Genomic DNA, 22,940 nt, shown 5'->3' with positions numbered 1-22,940 from the left:
ATCCAGTAATGCAACATATACTGTTTCCCCACCATAGTAATGTTTATTTTTCCATATAGATACAGTGATCTTCAAAATTTTGGGATACACCCATGCATCTCTGATAGTTAATCATGCAAGTGTCAGATGTGGCTTTGTCTTTGGGCTCTTTTGAAAGTCCAGCAGCATCTCAGTATCTTCTCTTGACTACTGCAAATAAAGCTGGTGTTTAGTGTGTGCTGTTCAATGTGGCTTCCAGCTAAGCATCAGTGAGGGGTCTCTTTCTCAAACTGCAGACTCTTATGTGCTCCTAATTTTGCTGTGAATCTGGGCTGTCTACTTCTTTCCCATGTGCTGGTTAGATACTGCTTGCTTTGTTCTTTTGTTCTTGTGTATAGAATAGCCTTCATCACTCAAAAGAACAATAGAAAGACTGGAAAAATGTGTTTGTGTTGGGCCATTTATGAAAACCGAAATTTCAAAAGTGACACTGAACAGTGACTTGAAAGAAATGCAAGTATATTCACTACTTTAACAACTGAAATAGACTTGGCACTACCATTTCCACAGTTCATTAGGCAGCACAACCATTTTCAACTGTGCTAATAAAAAGAAAAGTCTCTTGAATACCAAATCAGCACATTAGAAGGATTTCTTAAGGATTATATAGCACATGGTTTTCTTAGTAGAATGGCGTTATGGCTGTTGAAAATGTGCTTTGCAATCAGAGCATATTATAATATATTTTTAAAAGCAATTCATTCCAGGGATGGCAAAGCTGAATTTGCAGCTGCCATTACTCCATTTTTAGTGTAAAATGATTAGAATCATCTAAATGTTTATTTGGTTTTCAGGAAACATTTCATATTATTATCAATGTTGTGCTGTGGTGCTTAATATTTAATACTTAATACTTTTTAAAGATTTTTTTTTATGAATAGTGGGCTGAAATGAACAGCATTTATTTGAAATAGAAATCTCTTGTTTATAATTACATTCTAAAAGTATTTCCTACTTTTGAGCAGTTTAATGCATCTTGGTAAATGAAAGTATGAATTTCTTTCCAACAATCAATCAATCAAAAAAAAAACTGACCCCAGACTTTTGAGTGGTAGATATCATTTTAGAATTATTGTAGAATTATTTTAAATGGTAATTATTTTAAACTGTATATACGTTTTTGAATGTATTTTTACTAATTAAGAGCTACACTGCTGAACAGAAGGATGAATTTCTTTCAGACAATGTCATCACCTAAAAGTACAGTTCCTATTTCTTCTATATTAAAAGAAGCCACTATCAAAAGCCCATTTGCTCTTTTATCTAAAAGATGGAAGTTCTATTTCTACAGTTGCCATATTGAATGGTGCAGTTTCTCCATTTGTCTACATATGGTCTGCTTATACTCCTTCTGACTGTAGGCTTCTAAATACGTTTTTATACCTCCAACACAATCACTCAAATGTTCCTCTTCTTGTTCCTGTCATTTACTGAGCTGCTTTTCCTTGTTCCACTCTCACGTTTTCATTCCTCCTCTTGTTCTTTCCGTGACCCCATTAGCAGCTAGAATGGCAGGCTGTCTTTCTGTACAAGGTTGATAGAGTTCACACTCGTCTCTCTCTCCTCTATTAGACCTGCGAGCCAGCCAGGGGCTAATTAATTGTAATGTCGATTGCATAACAAAGAGTGTTTGTTTGTGTTTGACTGTTTTCAGCGACGACTCCTGGCGTGGATTTGAGCGCTCATCCTCCCCTCTTTCTCTCTTGCCCACTCTGACTGTCTCTCTTTCACACTGATGAGTAATTTCACTCTTTTAATATGCGGCAAATTAAACCTCCATCATTTTTATTATGAGCGTAATGTGTAATTAGTTTGGTACAAGTCTTTAACATTACAAATTAATGTCAGACATGACTTTATCTACCACTCGGGGTAGGCAAAAGGACAAACGAGAGCAAACGATTCGCATGTCTGCGAGAAAAAGGGAGGGTACTGAAGGAAGGAGGAAAGAGGGAATCAAAGCAAAAGAAGCTCAAGATCGAACGAAAGTATGCACTGGAAATCTTCACCTCCCCGGAGAAAAGGAGGAGCCCGCTCCTTTTATTTATTTATGAACCTGTTTAACTTCAAAGCAGATTTCGCCTAAGTCACAGCGGGTGCTGTTCATTGCCATTTAGCTGCTTAAATATTTTCCAGGTTCGTAAATAGAACTAGGCCTGCAAGGTCCCTGCTGAAAACCAGCACGCTTTTCATTAGCATATGCATACGTCACTCTTCATTTTTCTCCACACCAAAAAGTGTGTTTTAATCTCGTTTCGCATTCGTAAGCGTAATTATATTTTGTTAGTCCTTTGATGAGCATAAGTTCAATCTCATTTCCACTTCAGGAAGGGTTTGTGCACTGATGGGCCACACCCCTTTGATTTATTATTTCCGAACAAGAGGGTGTTTCTCCCGGTAATGTAATATGGTTGTAATTGGGTGTTAATTGGTTATTAGTCTTGTCACTCAGCACAGGTGTTGTTTGTTTGGTCAGAGATAAGAGAGGAGGGAAGCTTACCTCTCCGAGCTGGATCCAGTAGTGCTTCGTAATTGTGATTTATTTCAAGTCTGCCTGTGCATGTCATTTCTATTTTCTTGCGAGCAATACAACAGATTGAAAAAAAGTTAATATTTGCAGTGGAAAAAATGGAATGGTGGCACAGAGATGTGCTGGAGGACTAATGAAGTCAAGCATATGTCCTTCGGATGCTTATATATTTTGCGTGTGTGTTTTCTGGTCTCATTCTTGAGTACTTCTCCCAAGCATGTTAATTCAAGGGACCCCATCCATAAAATTAGGCTGACAGGGCTTGTATTTGTCTTGGAAGAATCAGGGAAAGACTAGAGAGAGATGCAGAAAAAGAGGGGTTTGCTGAAGATGTGGGATTTCATATAAATGTATTTACATTAACTGCTACAGTCACAGAAAGTGCGAGAGTATTCATATCTCACCTTGTGCCGTTGTGTCATTTTCATTCTCTCTTCCTCTCACTTTCATTCTCTCCCCACCCTTTGCAAAAGAGATGTGCATTCGATTTGGATCAGTAAATATAGCAAAAACAATGAATAATTTTATAGCGGATAACAGCACGTAAAAAAAAACATTAATCTGCTTAGTATGTTTGTCTGTAATATTTACTTAATTAAAACCAGCAAATAAAGAAGAAAACAGCATGAGCTTGCCTAAAGAGAACTGAATGGTCAACTCAGACTTAAATATATTCTCACATTCTTGTATTACATGAGGTCCTATATTCACATAGGTTTTAAAATGTGTTTTATAAGGGTGACTCATACATTTAAAAGGCTGTTTTTTTCTGTTCTATTCTGATTTTTCTCTCTGTTCCTACATCATCATTGTTCCTACAGTGAAGCCGGCCTTATAAAGGATATGAAAAAGATAATGAAAGGAGTAGGGAAAATACATGGAAGATTTTCTGTAGTGAGAAAAGACATCTGTCTGTCTTTGTCATAGATGATCGGCTGTCTAATTTTCAGAGTTGTGAGAACATATCTTCAATTCAAAGACTGAATGAAAAGACTCAGCTTTCAATCTTTTAGAATTGAGCATCCGTGAGTAAAATTATTCTGAAGCTTTTGATGTCCGTTTGCCAGTACACCTTGTGCGTGGTACACAATACATGAATTATTTATTTATTAAAAATTCATTTTATTTTATTTCTAGACTGCTACATATTGCTTCGTTTTTCAGGCTCACCAAGGCTGTGTATATTTGTTTAAAAATACAGAAATGTAATTAAAATAGCTAACTTTTATTTGAATATATTTGAAAATGTAATTTATTCCCGTAATGGCAAAGCCAAATTTTCAGAGGCCATTATTCCAGTCTCATCACATGAACCCTCAGAGATTATTCTAATATGCTGATTTACTGCTCAAGAAACATTCCTTATTATAGTAGAATAAAATAATTTCTTTGAAGAAGAAATTCAAAAGTTCGACCAAAGTCTTTTGAACAAAAGTCTATAATTAAACAAAGCATAAATAAAGATACATACAAACTCTTAAATAAATATTTTTGCTGTAATTGATTCCAAAGATTTATTCTATCTGATGCCAGTGCAACATAAAATGTGTTTGGCTAACCATCTGGAGCCTCATAAATGAAAATGCTACAGTCTAATTAGCTATTTAATGTAGACCAACCTGTAATGAATATTCTAACAAGCTCAACCGCCTTATGACGGATGTAGTCTGGCAGCTAGCGGAGGTCAAGAGCGCCCTTTTCCTAAGGACAGCTGCAGGGATGGGTCCTTTTCAAGCCTCTGTTTTTGGAAAGAGAGGGACGTCTTTATTTTACTCTCATTCTTTCACCCCTCTCAAAGAGTCAGGAAGAGCCCATGTGGAGGTGCTGACATTTAGCCACGCTAAAGCAGTGAATAATTCAAAAAGAGGAAAGGTACAAATGTCAGGCACTAGGAATAAACTTGCCTGAAGAGATGCAAGATTTCAAGTAAAGACATTGATATGATAATCCCAGCAGACGTCTGGCTCGTCCTGTTTTGCATAGCACAGATGAGTCTGTGAATATGTAGAATTCTGATTTGAATGCAAAATGAACCTGGCCTCTTTTGTGACCATTAGTTGGACAGCATGTAAAATTAACTTGATTAATCTTGATTGTTTAACCATTAAATATAAATCGAACTCTGTGAGAGAATGTTGATCTGATATCACTGTCAGTCGTCAGGCAGTTTGAGGAAATAAGGAGACTTTTGTTTCAGAATGCAAATGAACGCAACTTCCACGCCAGCATCTTGTGATCTGCACACAGGGAAGTGGTTGTTTCTATGTGTGTGTGTGTGTGTGTGTGTGTGTGTGTGTGTGTGTGTGTGTGTGTGTGTGTGTGTGTGTGTGTGTGTGTGTGTGCGGCACCTGCCAGTCAATAGCTGCCACATCTGTCTCATATTATCCTAAGGGCAACTTTAACATCCGCCGAGGCCAACACACAGATGGTAGCCAGCATTTCTTTTACACTCAAACAGAATTAAATGTAACCTCTCTCACCTTCCCATTCTCCTTTCTGTCTGTCTCTTCATACCTTTGTGGCCAGGAGTAACTGGCTATTCATGCTGAAAAACATCCTGAGATTAATCATTTCAGCTGGATTGCACTCATTCTCATCACCGGTTGCAATGCGGACAGAAATGTCATCCATCATCTTCAAGCCTTCAGTTATGATTCAAATGAATCTGGTCCAAATTTTCTATGTCACCTGTTGCTTTTGGATTGCAACATTACTGGGGCAGTGAAGTGAAATAAAACGGGTCACCGACAAAATATGTGATGTTGTCTCACATCATGACCTTTATTTCAGTGTTTGAGAACCGATACATTTTGTTCACTCAAAAAAATAGTAATTTCTCACCCTCATGTGCTCTCTTACATAAAACCATAAAAAGACATAATCCTTTCCACGCAGTTACAATAAATGGAGAATAAAGCTTTCAAATTGCAAAAAGCCCCTGAAAATGTGGTCCATGTGGCTTCTGTACTCTACTCTATGTCTTCTGACGCCATAAAAATACCAAAATGTGCTTTGTTTTGTTGTACTTTAAGGTCCAAATGTTTTTGCTCTGCATTATGTGGTGTTGTTGTGAGTCCTCTGTTTTGTTGTGCAAGAGAGTGGTATTGATCTTTGTGAGAGTTGAGGATTGTCTCAGTGAAGTGATATATGGGGCAGTGGTTCTTTCAGTATGACTTTTAGAGTTAAATTTGTTTCCTCCAGGTCAGACCGACACAGACACATATGTCTGTGCATACACCATGTTTCCAGACCTCCCAGAGACTGAAAATAAAATGCCTCCTAAATTGAATTCAGCAGAACAAATAAACAGAGGAAGAGGACCACGGCGAATCCAGCTGCTTATAAAATCAGACAAAAATAAAACAGACGCCCCTACAGTCTTTTCTTAAAGACTCCAGACTTCTTTATGAACTAAGGTGCTTTCATTTGAAGTTATCACATTGATCTCTCTCTGTCCATCTGTCTGTTCCTCTCAATCTCTTGCTTGCTTTCTCTTTCTTTCTCTACCTCTGATTTGGATCTAATAACGTTGGTCAAAATCTTCGAGATCACAAAGTCTTCCAAACTAGAGATAGTAAGTACTCTGGCTTGTAAGGAAGCATCATGTCTTCCTGTATAGTGGTGCGGGGACTGAATATCTACTGTATTTTTATGCTTTATTCACAAATATAACACAATAACATTATGCTTTGTTATATTTGTGGAGGTATGTTTTCATGTTATGTAATTGTCTGTTATCAGCTAGAATACAATAAATAATTATTTCATAAATTATTAAAATCATTTCCATGCATTCTTACCCCTACCCAATACTTTTCTCTGTCTTTCTCTTTATTCTCTCAGTCACTCCCCTATCTCTCTCAGTGAAACCTTATTAAATCTATTAGTGTTAACCTTGCAAATCCTCACGGTGGCATTAAGTGCATTTGAGGGACAGCAGGAGTGCGAAGTCTTTATCCTTTAATGTTAAGGACGTGATTATCGGATTGATAGGTGTGAAGTGAAGTGAGCTTTTCACTGAAATGTATTTAGAATGTTAGTGCGTGTTATTTGTGCAATTATTTTATTGGATCTTTCTGAATACTTGTCCTTAATGAAGCTGCTTGACTATTCATCTCATGTGCTGTACGTATTTCATACATACACAGGTCAGGAAACATGTTTTTTAATCATGAATGTGCTTATGTATTATATATATCAAAGTCGATGGACAGGAATTAAATCTCATAATGCTGTTTTGCCCTCTTATAGCAGAGCTTTTCCTAATAATCTGAGACAGAAATACACACCTAGAGATTTTATGTTCTTGTTGGTAAAGAGAATAAATTATCTTTGAATTAAGTTCTTACCACTGAATAAGAAATAATCGAAAAGCTTTTGAAGATAGATGCATTTGAACAGTCTGATAGCTTCGAGCTGCGTAGTTACAGGTTAGCGACTAGTCAGATCACATACTTTGTCTCGTTTTCACTCACACGTTTAATGTAATTGTGTATTGCCATCTGCTGTTTCAGATGGGTAGTGCACTTTTTCAACTAAAACACAGATGAGGGATGCGTGTCTATACCTGTTTTTATACAGTCTATGGTCTATACACACCTAAACGTTATTTTATTTGTTTAGTGTGTAAACATTTTTTTTATTTATGTAATGTACATTCTTCTTTATGTATTTTGTAGTATATCTCTACTTTTAATTTCTGTGAAATTAAACTTTCAGAGCATGTGTGCAGAATCCTAATGGAGCCCAGCGATTTTCAGGTTCAGTGGATCTGATTATTGTCTTAGACTGTCTGACTTCATGTATGTATCCAAAATCATTTCTTTTCACAATATATGCACTTAAAAAAAATTTAGGGCTGGGTAAAAATATTGATTTCTCGATTTTAATCGATTCTCCTTTTTACGAAACTATAATGATTCTTAACTCTCAAGAATCGATTAGTCTAGCATATTTTCAGTTAATGAAAGGAACATTGAAGCCCACACGTTATCCAGAAATCGCAATAAACTTTGTGTTTTGTTACTTTTGATGTGAAACAAACTCTCATATTTCAAATTCTGTCCATTTTATTACAATATTCAAACAAAAAATGCCATTTTGGCGCTGTTTAATGTTGAGAGACAGATCGATGTAGCCATAGGCGGAGTTTCACTTTTGTGCGTGGGGGGGCACCTACCAGCAGACCACGAGCTCAGATTTTTTTATGGGCTACCATATTTCATATATCATACCATCTACATTTAAAATACGTTTACAATGAACAAGGACTGCTATACAAAGAAAAGCATTAAAAACATATCTTACCAATGCAGAAGAAAGCCGCCTTTTTCCGAGTTGCATAGATATCCACTATCTTCTCTTCTGATAAATTTGCAGTCAATTCTCTATATGCAGTAGGGAAAGATTTGAGAATCTGTCCTGAGCCATTGCAGATCGGAGCCAGTTTCTGATTCTTCTCATAACTGAGAAACTTCTTTCTGACATAGCAGAGCCAACTGGCAGTGTGAGTGCAAGCTGCAGCAGACACTACCAATTACTAGTGGGTTTATTAAAAAAACGACGAATGTCCATTTTGTTTATTTAGCATGTAGACTACAGCGGGAACAGAACGAGAAGAGAGTCCACTCACGTAACTTACCGCGATACTTTGAAGTCCGCCAAAATGAGCTTCTTTTTCAATATAGTATATTTAAAAATAATTAATTCTAAACTTACTCATAATATCCACAAAAGATAGGACAAATAAAATGAGAAAATATGAATTCTGTATTTTTTTTTATTTTTCAAAGCACAAGACAGGCATTAATTGGCTCTGGTCTGGGGGGGCAGTGCCCCCCTTAGCCCCCCCCAAACTCCGCCCATGGCTGTAGCACTTCAGTACAAGATAAGCGGCTGCGCAAAACTCTCCTGAACTGATCTCTATGGGATCGGTGCACAAGATGGCGCCGGTGAGCTTCAGCGATGCGAGTGTATGCATAATTACTTCCGGTCTTGCAACGCTCGCATTTACTATAAGGGGAACTTGCATACGAAACTTGGCTAGATGTATATAATCAATGATTTTTTTATTTAACAGTGGATAATGGTATATCAAAGACATGGGGAAACATCCTCCCTACATTTTTGCGTACCTCTGTGTGGAAATTCATCAAGATACAACGCGGAGATTGCTTTATTTTTCTGTTGATTATGCGGATCAGCGTAGACATCAGGTTAATTAGTCCACAGGGATTTCTTCTTTCGAACACAAACCACTCAAATATGCAATACTTTACATTTTCGAAGAGCTGATTTTGTTCTGACTGTTATGTAGATCAAGGTTTCTGACTGTCAAACAATGCGCAGAGATTTCTGATAAAGCGTGTTTTATTAACTTTATTTGGTAACATAATTTATAACTGTAACTGTACAATTAAACGTAATGTAATTATGGTAGGTTTGCATTAATTAAAAGATCGCTGTTTGAATTCATGTGTGTTTTATCAATGTTTATTTGTTTTGTGAAAGATCTGCAGCATAAATCATTATCTGACTGACATAAATCATTATCCGAGCAGCGCAGGTATATTGTTATTCTTTTGCATTAATTATCAGATAAAACAGATATTAGAATTAGTCATGTACATTACATTTACATTTATTAATTTAGCAGATGCTTTTATCCAAAGCGACTTACAGATGAGGACAGTGGAAGCAAACAAAAACAACAAAAAGAGCAATGATATATAAGTGCTATAACAAGTCTCAGTTAGGTTAACACAGTACACCTAGCATGGGATTTTAAATAATATAATATAAAGAAAACAGATAGAATAAAAAAAGAATAGAGCAAGCTAGTGTTAGAGGTCTTTACACATACAAACACACACATACAATTGCATAATTAATGAAAAGAAAATGGAATATAAAAAGATTAGAAAGGTAGTTAGATTTTTTTAAAGAATAGAATTAGAATAGTGAGTGTTAAAGTTAGAGGGGCAAATAAAGATGGAAGAGATGTGTTTTAAGCCGATTCTTGAAGATGGCTAAGGACTCAGCTGTCCGGATAGAGTTAGGGAGGTCATTCCACCAGGAGGGAACATTTAATTTAAAAGTCCGTAAAAGTGACTTTGTGCTTCTTTGGGATGGCACAATCAAGCGCTGTTCACTTGCAGAATGCAAGCTTCTAGAGGGCACATAAGTCTGAAGTAACAAATTTAGGTAAATGGGTGCAGAGCAAGTGGTAGTTTTGTAGGCAAACATCAATGCCTTGAATTTTATACGAGCAGCTATTGGAAGCCAGTGTAAATTGATTAACAGAGGTGTGACATGTATTCTTTTTGGCTCATTAAAAATTAATCTTGCTGCCGCGTTCTGAATTAATTGTAAAGGTTTGATAGAATTGGCTGGAAGACCTGCCAAGAGGGTGATGGTCCATCATCCAGGAAGAAATGTCTGTTAGACAAGCTGAGATGCGAATAGCTACCGTCGGATCATCAGGATGGAATGAGAGGTAGAGTTGAGTGTCATCAGCATAGCAGTGGTATGAAAAGCCATGTTTCTGAATGACAGAACCTAATGATGCCATGTAGACAGAGAAGAGAAATGGTCCAAGTGAGCCCTGAGGCACCCCAGTAGTTAGATGTTGTGACTTGGACACCTCACCTCTCCAAGATACTTTGAAGGACCTATCTGATAGGTAAGACTCAAACCATTGAAGTGTGGTTCCTGAGATGCCTTTTGCCAGTAGGGTTGATAGGAGGATCTGGTGGTTAACCTTGTCAAAAGCAGCGGACAGATCAAGCAGGATAAGTACTGAAGATTTTGATTCCGCTCTTGCCAGTCTTAGAGCTTCAACAACTGAGAGCAAGGCAGTCTCAGTTGAATGTCCACATCTGAAGCCAGATTGGTTGCTGTCAAGGAGGTTGTTGTGTGTGAGAAATGTAGAGACTTGGTTGAACACAGCTCGTTCAAGTGTTTTTGCAATGAAAGGAAGAAGGGAAACTGGTCTGTAGTTCTCTAAAAGAGATAAATTGAGGTTGGGTTTTTTAAGTAGTGGAGTTATACCTGTCTAAATGAGGAGGGGAAAACACCAGTGTGGAGGGATGTGTTGATGATGTGAGTGAGTGCAGGTACAACTGCAGGAGAAATGGCTTGAAGGAGATGAGATGGAATAGGATCAAGCGGGCAAGTTGTAGGGAGATTAGAAAGGATGAGTTTTGAGACTTCTGCCTCAGAGATTGAAGAGAAGGATGTAAATAAGTGTAAGTTTGCTGGTGATATGAGCTTGACTGATTGTGGTGTGGAAAATTGTGCACTAATGTGTTAATTGTGCACTAATTTTATTAATGAAAAACGTTGCAAAGTCGTCAGCTATTAGAGATGAAGCAGGAGGGGGAGGAAGAGGACAAAGAAGTGAGGAAAATTTTTTAAAAGCATGCGAGAGTTAGACGAATTGTTAATTTTGTTATGGTAGTATGTCATTTTAGCAGTGGAGACATTAGCAGAGAAAGAAGATAGGAGTGACTGATACATATTAAGGTCAGTAGTATTTCTGGATTTGCGCCACACCCTTTCAGCAGCTCTAAGCTTAGAACGGTGTTCGCGTAGAACATCAGATAACCAAGGGGCAGAAGGGGTGTTACGGGCTGGCCTGGAAGATAAGGGGCAAAGTTAATTGTATTAGTGTATTAGTGTATATATGTATTAGTTAATTGTGTAAAATAATAAAATATGTTGTGAAAATAGTGATGAAACAAACTGATGTATGTGCACAGTTGAGAAATTGATACTTATGAAGATAAATCGCAGCCCACGTCTCACGAGGTAAATATTTCATTAAAAAAAAAATCAATGTAATAAAACCATTTTCGAGAAATAAGTAATTTGTACATTTACATAATTGGTCAGATAAAAATACATTATGTAGCTGTGTATACACACCATGAGTTCAACTTTCATTTCGTGAACACTAGGGAACAAGTGTATTAAATTAATTCACCAGACCCAGACATACACAAGTTTCAAATCCACTGGCTCAGTTAACATTTATAGTATAGTAATAATAGCAGTGTATATCTTATTTGCATTTGAAGTGATATTATAAATCCTGTAAACATATAGAAGGTAATATTTGGATTTCTCTGGTTCTCTACACTGACGTTTAGCACAACCGGAAATATCTACGCACAAACTCGCAAGACCGGAAATCCAAGATGGCGGAGAAATGCAACTAGCCCATTGCTTCAATGCTGGCTACAGCATGAAATAAACATAAACATGTTTGTATTAGGGCTGGGCAAAATAACGCGTTATTAGCATTAACTGATTAACGCCGATAATTATTTTATCGTGCGTTAACGTAGTTTTTTATTATTATTATTATTATTATTATTATTATTATTATTATGAAAGTCCATTGCTCACTTGCTCTGAATACACATAGGCCTACAGACAAATCATGGGTCACAGGGGGGGCTGCTCACAATCAGATTGTTTAGGCTAACCATCAGCATTCACAAACCCCTGTCCAATGTTATTTTTAACAGAAAAGAATGCAATGAGCTTGTAATCACGACTTCATAAATGGGAGATAGGAAGTTTCCGGTAGCACATGAAGACAGCAGAGAAGCACTTGCTCAGCACAGTGGAGTGTATTGTTTGGTAAGCTTTGTGGTTTATTATTTTGAGTCGTACGGGATGCAGTAACACACGGCCCTCTCACAATATATTGCTTTACACATCTATCGCTTTTGCTGCTCAGAAATATTCACGCAATTATGCACCCCGTATCAGAAGATCTCCACTCCGGCGCAGTTAGCGTTTACCCTCACTGATCTATATATACAGTAACTGAACCGTGCTCTGACCCGCCTCTTCCAACAGACCCAGGGACTGTTAAACAGATCGATCACACCAGTCAAACGAACCAGGCTTTTAGGGTTAAGATTGCCTAGTGTGAGCACAAACTAATTATTCTCCCGCATCCCGCACACAAAGGTCTCTACCCGCCAATCAAGTGTTGTCCCGTATTATAATGTTATGATCGAGGCTCTGGACTCTGAGCATAACTTGTTTTTCTATAACAAACTATAAAATATTTTCTATAAAAACGCTAATGCCCTGGCTGTGACAAATAGCTTGTTTTATTTAATTACATTAATGTTATAAGTTAAGATTTACAAGAGATATTTTAACTGCTACTATGTAAAAGGAATACTGCTGTAAAAAAGCACTTTATTTGTTTTAAGTGTTTGCAAACCAAATGTTATTGCTTTTTTGTTAATATAGCAGTATTTTTAAAAAATGAATAAAGTGCACAATACACTGCTTTTGAATGCATTGTTAGTTTTGTGCATAGCAATGCGATTAATCGCAGACAATCATGCGATTAGTCATGGTTTTAAAAAATGTAATTGTTGCCCAGCACTAGTTTGTATGCAAATCAGTTAATTGTAACCTTCAGTATTATAATAATGTAGTACCAACCGACTACATTATTACTGTACTACATGTCCTGTAAATTATATATACAAAATAGGCCTAATCGATATTCAATCGAATCATGAAATTTGTGCCAAAACCCACTCCTAATATTTTTGTTCTTGTGCATGTGTCCTTTCTTTCTCTGTGTGTGTGTGTGTGTGTGTGTGTGTGTGTGTGTGTGTGTGTGTGTGTGTGTGTGTGTGTGTGTGTGTGTGTGTGTGTTTAATTGCAGGTGTATGTGACTGCAGAGACTTTACCACAGGTCCTTATTGTGAGCTTTGTGAAGATGGTTACTATGGCAATGCACTGACTGGCAGCGCAGGCGACTGCTTACCCTGTCCTTGTCCAGATCACACCACCTGTGTCCAGGTGCCAGAGACAGGGGACGTGGTTTGTACCAACTGTCCAACAGGCCAAAGGGGTCAGTTGCAGTCAGTTTCTGTGCTATTTACATAATTCAGCTCAGCTCAGTTCAGCATTAATATGCAAAAAGATTAGTAGTTAAAATACATTATGCACACACTGTAAATAAATATACATTTAGCCATTTAGCAGACACTTGCATCTGATGCACAAGCACAAAGGGTGATATTAAAAAGAAAGTAGATTGTGTTAATGGATTTTAATGGATTCCCAGGTGTACGGTGTGAATTATGTGAAGATGGTTTCTATGGCAACCCTTTGGGTTGGGGAGGCGAAGTGCAACCGTGTGTGAGGTGCGAGTGTAATGGGAACGTGGATCCCAATGCAGTGGGTGTGTGCGATCACATGACTGGACGCTGTCTGAAATGCCTGGGACATACGACTGGGGACCATTGTGAAAAATGCAGATCAGGTTACTACGGCAACGCTTTGGCCAATGAACTCAATCCAGAGCGAAAGTGCAAACGTGAGTATCATTTAAAACAATGAATGTGGCATAAAATTAATTCATTTGAGGGGAATATAAAGGGTATATAGTCACCTACCTTATCTTCCTAGGGACAGTAAAATGTAAAATCACCTACATTGTGGAAACCAGCCAAAAGAAAATGGCTTAATATACTGCAGATATGTAAATGCAAATGAGTAAGAGACAGAAAATATCATTAGCTGAGTATAAAAACCATAGTCAATGGAAAGTCGTTGATGCTTTGAGACTTCAAAACTTTGATTAAATTGTTTTTGAGAAGCTTGGCAACATTAAGCATTTTGTCCTTGTTCGAGATGTTGCTTTGTTGCATGCCTCATTAGAATGTAGACATTAAAAAACATTTTGTACATGAGCTATACATCATTTGCGATCATGTGGCTGAGAAGATTTTTTGTGAAATTCTTTGTAACTCAGGAAACTTAACATTCTGGGTGTTTTGCATTGAGAATTTATGAATTTCTGTTTCTCAGTTTGTGCCTGTAACGTGGCCGGGACATCAGGATCACCGAATGACTGCCACCCGGATACAGGAAAATGTGTTTGCCTGAGTCATGTGACAGGGAGAGACTGTGGACAGTGCGAAACTGGTTTTTTCAACCTACAGCCAGGCTTGGGCTGCGAGATGTAAGATCTGTCAGTATGTCTGTCACTATATCAGCCTATAAATTAAACTGCATAAATTCTATACTCTTTTCTTCTCTTCTATAGGTGTAACTGCAACCCCATTGGCTCCTCTTTTTCAGCATGTCATCCAATCACAGGACAGTGCATGTGTCGAACAGGTGTAGAGGGGCTGTCATGTGACACTTGTCGAATGGGATTCTTTGGTTTCTCCTCTAGAGGCTGCAGAGGTATTGAAATCAATAATCAGAACCGACACTGGACATGTGTGGTTGACATGGACAAGTCAGATTTGCCCTGAAACAAAGATTTGCATCTTTAAAATGGTTTAATATTTACATTTTAATGTTTAATGTTTATTTTTCTAATTGGACTTATTAGTTATTTTTTAATTATTATTAACAAATTAAAAATACAAATATTTAATAATCTAATTATATTTTTCAATGATACTCTGTTAACCAATATATTTTACTGTGAATTCAGCTAAATAAACTCCAGGGAGTGTTATAACACAATTGAATTTATTTTTAAACATAAAGAGATAATTCATTCATAATATGAACATTTTGTCATTAACTACTCACCTTCATGGAGTTCCAAGCCTGTAAGACACATTAAGATATTTTTGGTAAAATCTAAGAGCTTTCTAACTCTCCGTAGAGCGAATGGAACTACCACGTTTAAGGCCCAGAAACGTAGTAATGACATCATTAAAATAGTCAATGTGGTTCAACCGTAATGTTATGAAACTACCAGATTAATTTTTATGTGCAAAGAAAACAAAAATAACAGCATTATTTAACAGGAAGAGAAGAATTGCTGAATAAAGTCCCTATTTTTGTTTTCTTGGCACGCAAAAAGTATTCTCATAGCTTCATAAAGTTATGGTTGAACCACTGATGATACATGGACTATTTTAGTGATGTCCTTACTACAGTTTTGGGCCTTGAATGTGGTAGTTCCGTTGCTGTCTAGGGTCAGAAAGCTCTCGGATTTGATCAAAAATATCTTAATTTGTGTTTCGAAGATCAATTAATTTCTTACAGATTTGGAACGATTTGAAAGTGAGTAATGACAGAATTTTCATTTTTGGTGAAATATCCCTTTAACATTATACATAACTTTGTCCATTGTGTCCTTCACCTACCTTTTTCAATTGCTGGAAACTCATTGTTTCTCTTTCTCAATCTCCCCCCTATAGCATGTAATTGTGACCCCATGGGCTCGTCCTTGATGCAGTGCCATGACAATGGGACGTGTTCTTGTCGCCATGGGTTTGTTGGATATAAATGTGACAAGTGTGAATTGAACTACTATCAGAACCGCCTGACCCACCAATGTGAGGAGTGTCCTGTGTGCTACAGTCTCATCAGAGACCAGGTGGGCCTTCCACAGTTCATGAGAAAGAGAGATGATGATGAAGCATGACAAATTATATTTTTTATGTAATTGGTTGCTCAGCAAATTAAAAGGTTCACAATTACGTGCTATCTCACCCACTCACTAAGTTCCTTTGCTTAGATGCTCAGATCTTCTGGGTTTTTCGTAATGAGCATGAATGGGTGGTAATTGCAGACTGGTTCTAGATCTGCCCTTTAAATGATAGTGCAAAGCTCAGTGGGGCTCAAGCTAATAAGGTGTGATGGATATTTTTAATAATCAAAGCTACGTCTACTGCTGTAATTGAGTGCTTTGATTTTTCTGTTTTTAACTATGACTACATTTACACATTGTCTCTTCATTTTCTTCTCACAGATTTTGTTAATGATTTTTTTCACATTGTTATGTGTACAGGCCAGTAAACTGAAGGCCAGACTGCAGGAGTTGGAGAAGCTGCTTAGCAGATATGACTGCAATAGATACAGTCGGCATTATCGTGGGCGACAGCAGCACAGACACCAACATAACGGCCTGGACAATCACATACAGAAGGACCAAGTTGAAGACTATCTGCCCAATGCCCTGGAAGACCTCCTAGCTATTCAAGGTGAAAAGTCCTTAACCAATTCACAAACAAGCTGTTTTTGGTAAACACATATTAAATGGCAACGTACCTGGGGTGAATATCAAATATTATACAATAATATATTATATTACAACATATTTTATAATACAATACATAATACTGGATAATATATATTTAATGTCCAGCACATCTACTATGTTTACTACATTCATTAATAAAATAAATAATAATGCCCTTTAAAAGCATAATTATTCTTATTTTTTACATTAAAGCACCATTACATAGTAGTAACTCAATATAAGAAGCATTTAATGTGTAATTAGAGGTGCTTATGTAGTTATTTATATATTGTTAATATGGACACTGTCATAATGCTGTTACACCAAATATCTAGTTTTCACTTGAAACTGGTTTATGAAAAAAAAAAATTTATTTAACATTTTATCACAAAATATTTTCTATCAGTGTCATCCTGTTGACTAAAAAATCAGTTGTAGAAACACCCAGAAATTTGACTAACAATATAACTGTAATAACACTACTTTCAAAAAGTTTGTATATATATATATATATATATATACATACATTATTTTTTTTTAAAGAAATTAATAGTTTTATTCAGCAAGGACTCATTAATTTGATAAAAAATTACAGTAAAGACATTAATAATGTTACAAAAAAATAAGGCAGTGTAATTGTAGTCTTAGTGAGCATAAAAAAAAAGTTTTGAAGTATATTATAGTATATGCTAAGAAAAACAAATTTGTTTAGGATGGTTTATACAGTTGCTTTTCAATTTATCACAGTTTAAGACTAATATAGAACATATTGTAGCTCCATTCAGCTTTGTTGTTTCTGCAAGTGACAATCGTTTTGTTGGAAACTCCCTACTGATGCTACACTGATGTTCCTCCTTTGATGCAGAGGCTCGCGAGGATTTCATTAAACAGTTCTCACAGCTAGAAACATCTGCCCAGACCTTACAGCTGCAGCTGCGTAGCATTGCATCGGCACTGAACTGCAACTTAACAGACAGCGGAGAAGTTACAGAGGAAGAAAAGACTCTGAAGGGTGAACATGAGTGTCAAGAGCTTGGTGACACATTATCTGTTACTCTGAAAATGCAAGACCTGCTTCAGAAGATGACTCTTGACCTTGACAACATGGTGAGTCTGCACAGATCAATTAAATGAATGTCTAATCCATCTGGCTAGAGAACGTGTCTTAATGAAGGCTTTTGTGTCTCTCTGCATCTCTTCAAACATCTTATTCTCAGGTCATCCCATCTGTAATCCCTAAAGAACCAAACAAATGGAACGCCATAGTGAATGAGTCTGAGGTGCTAGTGAAAAGGTTAGCAGAAATACTGAATGTACTACAAATGTCAGTTCAAGTTTTAGATGTGACTTTCTGCAAACATTGTTTATAATGTTTTCTTTTAACAGTCACACAGACATGGCAGCTCGTATAGAGCAGATAGCAGGAGATGCCTTTAAAATGGCAAACAGAACCTATTCACAGCTGATAACTTTATTAGAAGACAACTCCACAGAGTCATATGTACAGGATCTTACAGAGAAGTGAGTTACATTATGTTTGTGACTGTATTCATCAAGCACTTTTTGGGGTTCCCTGGGTATTGGTCTTTAATAACTCATTTTAAATGCCGCTGTCTATCTGTTTTTGTCTGAAAGGCTGGAGGAGATGCAGCAGTTGAAGGAGAATCTGACGCTTGAGGTTAATGAGACTTTAGTGACACACCTGTCACTTCAGAGGCACAACTCTGAGATAGCAGCCATTTTAGAGAACATCACCTCTTCACTATCTGAACTACGCAGAATGGATGTCAATTTCACCCTCACAGCGCAGGACTCCAATATACCGTCTTCCTCACAGATGCTTAATCAAACAAATGTCACAGCAACCAAGGATGCTGAAATCACAGAGGTTTGTTCATTCAATTCAATTCAATTCAAGTTTATTTGTATAGCACTTTTTACAATACAAATCGTTACAAAGCAACTTTACAGAAAATTATGTTTCTACAATATTTAGTAGTAGCTAGTAGTTTGTGCACGTTTGACAGGATTTTAGAAAAATAAAAATAATAATAATAATACAAGACGTAGTCAGCTAGATGATGAACTATCAATATTATTAATTAATAGTAATTATATGATGCAGTCACACATGTAGCAATAATTGTTAGTTCTGTTTGTTGATTCAAGGTTAGGATCATCTGGGGTCCTCTGAGGGTCAGCATCATCTCTTCTCAGGTGTTCTGGATCCAGACTGGAGCTTGTGTAAATCCTAGTTACCACGGGATGTAAATCCCGTGGCAAAACATAGAAACAAGATAGAGACATCATTAGCATAGCTGCTGATCCAACAAAGTAAAATTAGTTTAACCCAAGCTAAAGAATAAAAATGCAGATGCAACTACACTCACAATTTAAGAGATACATTATTCGAATGCTTGGCGAAAGAGATGCGTTTTTAATCTAGATTTAAACAGAGAGAGTGTGTCTGAACCCCGAACATTATCAGGAAGGCTATTCCAGAGTTTGGGAGCCAAATGTGAAAAAGCTCTACCTCCTTTAGTGGACTTTGCTATCCTAGGAACTACCAAAAGTCCAGCGTTTTGTGACCTTAGGGTGCGTGATGGGTTGTAGCGTGGTAGAAGGCTAGTTAGGTACGCAGGAGCTAAACCATTTAGGGCCTTATAGGTAAGTAATGATAATTTGTAACAGATACGGAACTTAATAGGTAGCCAGTGCAGAGACTGTAAAATTGGGGTAATATGATCATATTTTCTTGACCTGGTAAGGACTCTAGCTGCTGCATTTTGGACTACCTGTAGCTTGTTTATTGACGAAGCAGGACAACCACCTAGAAGTGCATTACAATAGTCCAGTCTAGAGGTCATGAATGCATGAACTAGCTTTTCTGCATCAGAAACAGATAACATGTTTCGTAGCTTGGCAATGTTTCTAAGATGGAAGAATGCAGTTTTTGTAACATTGGAAATATGATTTTCAAAAGACAAATTGCTGTCTAATATAACACCCAGATTTCTGACTGTAGAGGAAGTAACAGTACATCCGTCTAGTTGCAGATTGTAATCTACAAGATTCTGTGTGGTGTTTTTTGGGTCAATAATTAATATCTCTGTCTTATCCGAATTTAATTGGAGAAAATTATTTGTCATCCAATCTTTTACATTTTTAACACACTCTGTTAGCTTAGATAATTGGGAAGTTTCATCTGGTCTCGTTGAAATATATAGCTGAGTATCATCAGCATAACAGTGGAAGCTAATTCCGTATTTTCTAATAATATTACCAAGGGGCAACATGTATATTGAAAATAGAAGGGGACCTAGGACGGATCCTTGTGGCACTCCATATTTTACTGATGATAAATGAGATGACACCCCATTTAAGTAAACAAAATGGTAGCGATCGGACAGGTAGGATCTAAACCATCTTAGAGCCTGCCCTTGAATACCTGTATAGTTTTGTAATCGATCTATGAGTATGTCATGATCTATGGTGTCGAACGCAGCACTAAGATCAAGTAAGACTAGAAATGAGATGCAGCCTTGATCTGACGCAAGAAGCAGGTCATTTGTAATTTTAACAAGTGCAGTTTCTGTGCTATGGTGGGGCCTAAAACCTGACTGAAATTCTTCATACAGATCATTTTTATGCAGGAAGGTGCTCAATTGAGCAGACACAACTTTTTCTAAAATTTTAGACATAAATGGAAGATTTGAAATAGGCCTATAATTTGCCAGTACACTAGGATCTAGTTTTGGTTTCTTAATAAGAGGCTTGATAACCGCCAGCTTGAATGGTTTTGGGACGTGACCTAAAGATAACGACGAGTTAATGATATTGAGAAGCGGTTCTTCGGCTACAGGTAACAGCTCTTTTAGTAATTTAGTGGGTACAGGATCTAATAAACATGTTGTTGGTTTAGATACAGTGATAAGTATATTTAGCTCTTCCTGTCCTATATTTGTAAAGCACTGCAGTTTATCTTTGGGTGCGATGGATGAAACTGAAGTGTTAGACGCTGTAGAATCTACATTCGCTATTGTATTTCTAATGTTATCTATTTTATCAGTGAAGAAATTCATAAAGTCATTACTATTTAACGTTGGTGGAATATTTGAATCAGGTGGCGTCTGGTAATTTGTTAATTTAGCCACTGTGCTAAATAAAAACCTTGGATTGTTTTGGTTATTTTCAATGAGTTTGTGGATATGCTCTGCCCTAGCAGTTTTTAGAGCCTGTCTATAGCTGGACATACTGTTTTTCCATGCAATTTTAAAAACTTCCAAGTTAGTTTTTCAAACTTCCAAGTTAGTTTTTCATTCAAGTTAGTTCATGCATTATGTGTGGACATTGTGGTACAACTATTGATACTTCAACGCTGATTTTTGATCAAAATGCATGCATTTTAATCTTATTAACTAAAATCATATAGGTCTAGAGTTGATTTATACAAAATTATAAATTATTTTCTAGTTAAAATGCTTAGTTGTCATCAGTTGACTTATTCCACAACATGACAAACAGAAATAATTTTTAGAAGCTTTTATAAACATTATTGTATGGTCCAGTGATATGTTTTGTAAGCAAAGCTTTATACTAAGAAGCATTTCTAATTGAGCGGTCATACTTTTAAAGGGATAGTGCACCCAAAATTCGGTAGTTAATTACACTCACGTAGGGGTGTGTGATATATATCATCTGCGATAATATCGTAATTGTTGTTTTAACAATGTGCATTTTGGCATTATCAAGTATTTTGCAAAACCCAAACAAAACACCTAGTGATTGCATACATGCATTACGTGATGAAGTCTAGTGGGTTAAACGGTGCACATGTGTATTTGTTGTGTGTTCTTTCACTTCATGATTCAGTCTATTAAAATGCATTAAGAGTGATAACAGAATTCAAGATATGGGGGCAGAAAATTTATACATTTTGATTATAATGATTCGGTTGAGTTGCAATGATTCACTTATTAACAGTGACTTGCTGCCATCTACTGGTGGACTTAGTTTCACATTTAAAGTATCTTTTCATTTTTTTAATAATTTCAAATATCAGTATTCAATGTTTTATGTTTAAAATATCAAAACATTATGTATTTGTAACTGCAGGTTAAAGCAACCCATGTCCCTCTGAGCTGCATTAAACAGTGTGCAAATACATCTAAATGCCACTTCAGATGCAACTCTGCAAATATTAATTTTGTTGATACTGATCTCATTTGTTTGGTAACAGCTTAATTGTCTTATTATTCTAATTGACTGATAGGGTCTTGGGGCTGGAGCGTATCCAAGAGTCTCAGGCCATAGGCAATCAAATATTAACACATTGTATATATATATATATATATATATATATATATATATATATACATACAGTACAGAGCAAAAGTTTGGAAACATTACTATTTTTAATGTTTTTGAAAGAAGTTTCTGCTGCTCATCAAGCCTGCATTTATTAGATCAGATATACAGAAAAAACAGTATATATATACTGTATATATATATATATATATATATATATATATATATATATATATATATATAGTGTGCTCTGAGTGTAGAGATCATCGAAAGAATATATTCTGAACCAAATTCATCTGTATTTCAGATCGAGGACCTGATGAACAGGACAGCTGAGTTTGATGTTTCTGTCCAGTCTAAAGAGCATTTGATTAATAAGACCAGAGAAGAAATGCAGCCTCACGTGGACAGTGCTGAAAAACACTTGAAAACTGTTCAAGAGCTCAAGCAGGTAAAGCCTGCCCACACTGATAAAGAAGCACACAATGAAATATAATTAAGTCCTTGTAATTAGAGGTCTAGCAGATCTTTCATCCTGTGAATTTAGCACCTCCTGCCACTCAGTCTGGTGGGAAACGTTACACAAGAGAAAAAACAACAGGGATGTGTTCTCAGCTCAAAGCAAATTCAAATGTGACAATTTCCTGCCAAAAGACAGTGTAATGAGATGCATCTTTTGTCTTTTTATCTGAAGCTGACGGCTGTGGCTGAGGAATTTAAGGTGTCAGCCGTCTCCTCTGTGGTGACAGGGAAAGAGGTTGAGGCGGAGATTCTGTCTTTACAGAAGAGTCTGGAAGGTAACTGGTTCTGCTTTATACTTCTTTCATATTTTCACTGTTGATAAATAAAATCCGTTCTCAAGTTGTGACAGATGAGCAATAAATGAGGTAAACATAGAAGTAAATGTGTCCTAATTACAACTTGAATGTTCTAAGCTGTATAATGTTAGAAACTGTCTCTTTCAAAAATTGAAAGAGAGTAATATGGTACAGCTGAGGACTGTTAGAAATACAGCAAAAACTAATTTTCAGGGTC

General features: G+C 36.6%; 1 protein-coding gene across 1 annotated transcript in view; it reads left to right on the top strand.

Annotated features, from left to right (window-relative positions):
• The window catches only part of lamc3 (laminin, gamma 3), a 93,205-nt gene that overhangs the window by 66,730 nt on the left and 3,535 nt on the right, over positions 1–22,940 (top strand). The window contains exons 13-24 of the mRNA XM_059550560.1: positions 13,269–13,457; positions 13,674–13,925; positions 14,420–14,573; positions 14,658–14,800; positions 15,775–15,953; positions 16,368–16,560; positions 17,464–17,705; positions 17,816–17,892; positions 17,985–18,119; positions 18,234–18,472; positions 22,211–22,356; positions 22,600–22,702. Of these exons, the coding sequence (XP_059406543.1) occupies positions 13,269–13,457; positions 13,674–13,925; positions 14,420–14,573; positions 14,658–14,800; positions 15,775–15,953; positions 16,368–16,560; positions 17,464–17,705; positions 17,816–17,892; positions 17,985–18,119; positions 18,234–18,472; positions 22,211–22,356; positions 22,600–22,702 (2,052 nt within the window). The remainder of the gene's footprint in view (positions 1–13,268; positions 13,458–13,673; positions 13,926–14,419; positions 14,574–14,657; positions 14,801–15,774; positions 15,954–16,367; positions 16,561–17,463; positions 17,706–17,815; positions 17,893–17,984; positions 18,120–18,233; positions 18,473–22,210; positions 22,357–22,599; positions 22,703–22,940) is intronic.

Source organism: Carassius carassius, chromosome 5 (genome assembly GCF_963082965.1).
Source record: "Carassius carassius chromosome 5, fCarCar2.1, whole genome shotgun sequence".
NCBI lineage: Eukaryota > Metazoa > Chordata > Actinopteri > Cypriniformes > Cyprinidae > Carassius > Carassius carassius.
Note: the sequence above shows the minus strand (reverse complement) of the source record. Positions and strands in the feature narration are given on the sequence as shown.